The 7314-nt window shown below is 41.0% G+C and overlaps 1 protein-coding gene and 1 long non-coding RNA gene across 2 annotated transcripts in view; one reads left to right on the plus strand and one right to left on the minus strand.

Moving 5' to 3' along the window:
- The window catches only part of sh3rf1 (SH3 domain containing ring finger 1), a 50925-nt gene extending 43883 nt beyond the window's left edge, over nt 1–7042 (minus strand). Inside the window, exons 1-2 of the mRNA XM_026157752.2 lie at nt 5721–7042; nt 3209–3714 (exon numbers count right to left, since the gene is read on the minus strand). Of these exons, the coding sequence (XP_026013537.2) occupies nt 3209–3589 (381 nt within the window). The 5' untranslated portion in view covers nt 3590–3714; nt 5721–7042. The remainder of the gene's footprint in view (nt 1–3208; nt 3715–5720) is intronic.
- Nucleotides 952–3808, plus strand: LOC145424510 (uncharacterized). The gene is made up of 2 exons (XR_013905596.1): nt 952–2926; nt 3140–3808. It is a non-coding gene; the product is annotated as an uncharacterized LOC145424510 (long non-coding RNA).
- Nucleotides 7043–7314: the final 272 nt, after the last annotated feature.

Genomic DNA, 7314 nt, shown 5'->3' on the forward strand with positions numbered 1-7314 from the left:
TGAGTCATCAACCTGACTGCGAGGGCCCAGACAACCACAGAGCTACATTCAAGACGAGCCTTTTCAATCCTCTCATCAAAGAAATGCCAGGCTGCTGTGTCAAACAACTGCTGCAACCCCGGAGATGATAAGAGGAGGGGCAGAAAGCCGAAACATTTGTCCCATTTGGTCCTAACGCCTTCACTTAACACTCATCAGTTTCTGTTACTGGTGGCCTTTCCGTTCATGCGCGCGTGTACACACACACACACACACACACACTCTCTACATGTGTCGGTCAGTCACTAGGATCAGACGCGACCCGAAACAAAACCCTGTTGTGCATCTGTCAGGCAGTCCCCAATCAGAGCCATTCTCTGGCCATATAAGAATTGGAGGTGGAGCTCTCCCTCAACAGAGGAATGGCACAAGAGCCGCATCAAGCCTTGAAAGATCCCCCCCCCCCCCCAAAAAAAAAAATTAAAAAAAATCCAGGGGAACAAAAAAAGAAAAAAAAGAAAAGAAAAAAAGAAGTGGGACTGAGAGTGTCACCCGGGGGCAGTGAGGCAGCTCAGTCCCCAAGGAGCACCGGCCAGAGATCAGTGAGAGCTTTGATCTCTGGCTTTTATGTTGTGAAAATGTTACACCTGCACTGCCATGTCTTTTCTTGTTCTCTGTTATCAGCACAGAGCCTTAGGAGAGCAGACTTGAGAGAGGTCATTAGTCAATAGTATGACACTGTGAAAAATCTATAGAAGTGCTCAGAAAATAGAAAACCGTATTCATAGATGACATGGGCAGCATACCCTCAAAGGGGAATCAGTGTATTAGTTTCGAATGACCATCTCTCGCTCTCCCCCTTTTTTTTGTAACAAACAGGCTTTTCAGCACTGAGGGGAAATTCCAAAAAGCACAAACAGCTTTGAAATGAGCACAAAAGCTCTGAAGTGATACTTTGGCAAATGAGGCGGGTCCCCCAGCAGCAATTTACAGCAAGGCCTCTGATCTTCATACCTGCATGGCTCGGCAGCTACATTATCAGAGCTTTGACATTCCAGTGATTCTACACAAGACCCTGACATCTTTTCATCTACCCAATCCTCCCTTCGTGGAGACCAGAGCTGTTCAAAGAAAGGCCCACGGGTCTGTCATGGGTGTATTTAGAAGGGTGTATGTAGAATCTAAAGAGAATTTGTTAATTAAAACATATTTTAAAACACACATCACATGTCATTTTATAGTAAATAGGCCTGGGCAGCTTGGAGAAAAGCATAAATAGCATAAATCACAACACATTATGAAGAAAAATTGCATTTTTTTAATTTCCCGCTGGATTCTACGAGTGCTAGTGTGAAGGAAAGGGCTGCACAACCATGTTAAGGAGGTACAGTTATGCTGTTTTACTTTAATTGATAAATAAATACCATGTGCCCACTGTGACAGTGAATAGGGATGTGCTGATCTGATATTGCATATCAGTGACAACACACCAGATCTGTTTTTTATGACACTTTGAGTCAGCAGAAGCAGAGGCATTACAGCGTGCAGGAAGTTTACAACAAAGGATAAAAAGGTTGGAAGTATATTCCAGTATATATTCTTACACCGACAGACTTTCTGTCAGCTCTTTCTCGCTCTCTATAGGTTTAGTGTAACTCTTGCTGGGAAGCTTTTGCTGAACTTACAATGACATAATACACTGTTGTCAACGCTGTCATTTAATTTCACCTGTCTTTTGACAGCTCTGCTCCACAGATGATGTGTGTTTGTGTGTGAGGAGCAGCAAGGATGACCACTTAGACTGAGAGGGAGTAAAGCAGAAACTAGCACAACTATGAATGACAGCAGTATGAAGCAGCTTAATGACTATTAACACCAACCTTAAATGTGACCAGTGAAAATAAATTAAATCAATAACGTGACCATATTTATAAAAAAATTATTTATCTTGGTCCTGTTCTCATTTATCATTTTACTAATCAACACCAATACTTTTACAAGGTTATTACAAAGTAACGTGTAAGTCAAGCTAATGCTCCCCTACAGGGAGCTGATTAGCTGATTAAATTAACACAGGTATCTGATCATTACCTGATGCAGATACCTCAGCATTGTATCGGAACTGAAATGAGTTAAATGTGCACTTGCTTTAAAATAAACAGTCTGTAGTCATCAAATGTAGTTTAAGAAGGTGGTGGTCAAAGTCTGCTCAACTGTAGGCAGAACGTTTTGCTGACTGGTGAATGACATCGAGGACTTCACAACAGCAACCAGACTGCACCGCCAAAATGAGGGTGAGGGGATTGTCTGAGAGTAAACTGATTGCACTGCTGTCTGGGGCAGTCAAATAAATAAAATTTATTTTAAAATATACTTGGATAGCCATCCATAGACCTGGGCAGCCCACCCAAATAAAGTCTATGAGCAAGTTTCCTCGTCATAGATAATCCTAGTCCTAGACTAAAAGGAAAAATTCAATGAAGATCCCCATAGAGTAAAGAATTTAGTCTAGGATTAGGTATAATCCATGTCTGGGAATCTGCATGTCAAACACTGAATATGGCATGACACAACAGCACATGCCATCTTAGGTTGAACAGCTTATTTTGCCCTTAAAGATTAAACCATCATCAAACTCGTGTTTTCTTAGGCTTAGAGATTGAGAAACAAATGTTGTGTGTTGTTTTCACTCTTTCACCGTCATCTGTGTCTCATCAGTGGTATCTAAATAAAACTACTGAAACACAGACTCCAAGTCTTTCACAATTTTCTTTCTGCTCTAAATACACTTTACAAGTCCCCTCAGTGTTGCAGATAAAACAACCACCCTGTAGATCCACCCTGAATTTCACAAGCAACACTGCAGCAGGGATCGCAAGAGGAAGGCTGTCTGTGGCATATGACAATGTCAGCAACTAAGAAAGGCCTGCGAGCTCTTCTTACGGGAGTAAGTCCATCTACTGCTGGCATAGAGTGCAGGATCATTTGGTGGCTTAACTATTAACTGCTCTCAATCACTGCCTTCAGTAATGTTGGGCTGCTAGTCAACTGGCTGGCTTTGGGGTCACCATGATAACCGTTAATCCGCAGCAAGGATTAGAGAGCTAGTAATGCAACATGCTGTTTTTAATCCACACAGATTTTCTCTGTTTTGTTTCAGCTTGACCATAACAATGGGAAACACAGATGTGTACTCACTGAGCCATGCTCAGGTAGTTAATATACTAACCCGGACGAGGGTGCTCTTAGCCTGAGCTCGCTGGGGTTGTGCTCCCGGGGTGCCCTGGTCCCGAGATCCACTTCCATGTGCCCTGGCCATGGCTCCAGATGTACCATTTGTGCAGACTGCCGCCCCAGGACCAACCCTCCGTGGCCTCTGCTTGATTCCATCCAAGAGCCGCACAAGTAGGATGTTGCTGGGAAGTTCATCCACGGCACAATCCACCAACGTCCGGCACTCTGGGCAGCGCAACTCCCCGCGTGAGCCAAGGATACCTTGGAGGCAACGCCGGCAGAAGGTGTGCTGACAAGGAAGAACCTTTGCCGAGGCATCTAGCCGCTCGAGACAAACGGGGCACTCGAGCAAATCCAACAACACGGACTCGTCCATTCTCTGTGTGTTCTGCCTCTAATTCAGCAGAAAAACATGATGCTGATAAGGTTTTTGTTTGGAAGCACATCAAGTACTGTCACGTCACTCCCATGCCTCGGCTATTGCCATGGCACCTGCATCAGCTGTAAAAAAAACAAAACAATAATAATAAAAAAAGAAAAAAGAAAAAGGTCAAGACATTCATATTTATCAACTGTATACACAAGAAATAGGTCATGGCATACATATTTAACAGACATCGCAGATGGCTGTAACAACTCTAACAATTACGAGATAATGACTTAAATTTTAACACAAACATCCACAAAGTTTGTCACGTAGTTCTCAGTGAATATTGATTCAAAGTACTTTTTACTGGGAATGCAAACTCCTACTATGAACTGAACTGTGGTTTTGGAAACTCCTTACATGCTTACATATGGCTGAAGCTGTATTGTGTTGCTTCATAATTTGAGCATCAAGCCATGACGAACCAAAACCAGTTCCAAAAAAGTCCAGTCCACTGGTATTGCATTCATCCAAGCTAATCACTTCTGTCAGCTGCACACTGCAGAGCAGTGAAGTCAAACTCAGGGCAGCAGAGCTTCTGCACACCTGAGAATTTCAAGTCCTTTTTCTACTTTCTATAAACAATGTGTTCAGATTTGGAAAAGATAAAGCAGCTGGAAATTTGTGTAAGCTTACTTTGTTTCTGCACACAGAAAACTGATCATGGATCAATAAGGATCAATAGGAAGAATGGATAACAGCACTGATTCCAATAAAATGCCATTCATCTTACAGGACTGGTCTCCAGCAGCTCATGTCTCTTATATTGAGAATTATATCACGTCCATAACAGCGTTCTTAGTAAAGCCAAAGAGGACAACTGTATCAAATTCCCGTTTCTTCTGATAAGAACCTTAGTGTCTCTAATAGCAACTGCAAATCAAACGACCTATTTTAAAGGCTATTTATACGCAATGCAAGTTTACCAAGGTTACTGCATGTAAGGATGAAGATGTCTCCATTTAGAGCATACTAAACACTTCTGTTTACTGCACACTTGAAGGCAAAGTATCGAAAAACAAGCCTACGGAGACTTCAAATGGTTTATAATGAGATTATTACGGAGGAGACCTCGATTTTTTCAGAGCAACAGAAATGTTTGTGGCTCCAGGAGTCAATACTTTTAAAGCAGTTTTAAGAAACCTCATGCATAAATTTATCGGCGAGCTTAGTGCCTCTGAAAATGAAATCATGGTGGGCTTATAAAGTCTAAGATTTAGTACCAATCCAAGGCATGGAGACACTGCTGCATGTGTCTTTCTATAAGAGATCTACACCCTACTTTTTTTAAAATGGGGTTTCTTCGTTTTGTTTTATATCCGCACTGTAATGCAGAATGAATTGCCGCACTAAAACCTAACATGCATAAGAGAATTGTTGCTAAATCTCGCAAAAACATTAAAAGGAAAAAAGAACAGTTTTAAGGTCTATCATTAGATTACCTAGCGGGGGACAGGAGGCCAAGTTAATCTCATTTACTCGACAGCGGATAATTACACCTGGCAAGTGTGATCTTGGATCATCGGACCCTTTAAACTGACTGTACGGTTAACACCGCCGAGTCAGACACAAAAAAGAAACCTGCAGCAGCGGTGAAGCACTGAAGTGCAGTGATTTGTGTTTAAAGAACGGAGTCATGCAGGAGGATTCACACGACTAAGTAAACCTGGTTAAAAAAAACAAACAAATCCTAATAACACAACAAACTAATTATTAATCCTCTTTTTTTTTCTTTTTTTAAAATGACAAAATCTTACGCTTATACCGCAACATTGTAACAAAAAACGAAAACATTACATAACGACGCTAAACAGTAACTGATTATTCTTATGCTACTTTCTTTTGAGGTGGATTATTCTCGAACTGAACTACAAGAAAGCAAATTAAACTAAGTTTGTTAGCAAGTATCGCTTCACAACAAGAAGGCTGCTTTAACGTCGTCCCCCTTTAAAAAATACCCAACAAACAGTTAAGTTTGCGCACTTGGAAAATAAAGAGTTTTAACAACTTTAAGACACAAACAAATATATTTATACACTCCTAAGTACTTCAACTACTATTATTATGTAATTCAGCTTACCTCTTCCAGAACAGGACTCCTCCTCTTGTTGCTCTGTATCTCCCGTAATTTTTTTTTTTTTTTGCCTCCTTGCTAGTTAGCAAGCCTTCTCAGATATCTACAAACCACTTCTCTGTGAGTATCCAGCAGGAAAATGCTGCCGTTTTTACCCAGACAGGTTTTGTTTAGAGGCGCACACCGCGCAGGAATCGCAGACCTCTATCAGATAGTGGAGTAAAACCTGACATGAGAAACACAATACAAGAGAGACAACGGAACTCCAGCCTCACCGAGCGCCATGCTGATACTTCTGCTCTGCGGGACTGCTGCTAGAACAAGCCGAGAGGGGGAGGGAGTGAAGTGGCCTTCCGGTGCTGTCGGAAATGGGAACATTATGGAGGCTCAATGCACAATAAAAGTAGATGGAAGTAGGAAAATACACATCTTAAAGGTGATATAGCTGATATATAACTGGGAAAAAGTATTCACATTAAGGTGACCAGATTCCAACAAAATTTAAAGCCAGGGGCTTTTGCAGGATTTCTTTTTCCACTGAAGGGACCAATAACATGGCAGGGGCGGTGATAATTCTAAAAACTGCCAGGGCAAAAATTCCCAGGGGGCCCCTTCATCCAGCCTTTACTGCCATTACTTTATAAATATTCTAAAAAAAAAAAAAAAAAACAAAAAAACAAAAAAAACCAGTTTGTGAATGTAACTCTCTGTTACGGCACAGCTGGTTAGATAAGATTTAGGCAGCATTTAGGTGCTAGATTCTTTGTTTTTCACTTTCAAAACAATAACTTCTTTTCATTTTCACTTAGTGACTGTCATTGCTTTCATAAGGTTTGTTTAAACAGAATTGTTATTGCCACTTACAGTGGGAGTAAGGGAACTCAGGTGTGCCCCCTCAGGGAGGTTAGGAATCTCAGACTATCACTGCAACCTTTCACTACTGGCCTGGTGCCCAAAACAACAAGCAAGCCTTGCATTGCTTGGTTGCCTTTTAGCACATCCTGAGTTATCCTCCTTCATGAAACTTAAACTTACAAAATTTACTACATTAATTTAATGTTTTATTTAATGTTTTTATGGAACAGAGTACACCACTGTGTGAGAGAGGAAATTTGACTCTTACCAAAAATACCTTGAGTTAGAGTAGAAAAGTACGGTGGCCCCTAGAGACAAAGCATGTATAAACTCCAAAACACTTACAAATTCCAAATAGCATGCACAAACTCCTCAACACGTACAAAATCCAAAACACATGCAAACTCCAAAACACGTACAAACTCCAAAACACATACAAAATCCAAGACACGTGCAAACACCGAGACAGGTACAAAATCCAAAACAGGTACAAAATACAAAACACACGCAAAATACAAAACACGTGCAAACACCAAGACAGGTACAAAATCCAAAACACATGCAAAATCCAAAACACGTGCAAAATACAAAACAGTAGGGGTGTGTATTGGCAAGAATCTGGCGATACAATATGTATCATAATACAGGGTAGACGATACGATATATTGCAATACTAAAAGCCAGACGATATTTGTGTTTAGTAGGACTAAATTTAATTAGGAAAACTCAAGTAAACAGTCCAAAC

The sequence above is a fragment of the Astatotilapia calliptera genome, chromosome 23 (genome assembly GCF_964374335.1).
Source record: "Astatotilapia calliptera chromosome 23, fAstCal68.1, whole genome shotgun sequence".
NCBI lineage: Eukaryota > Metazoa > Chordata > Actinopteri > Cichliformes > Cichlidae > Astatotilapia > Astatotilapia calliptera.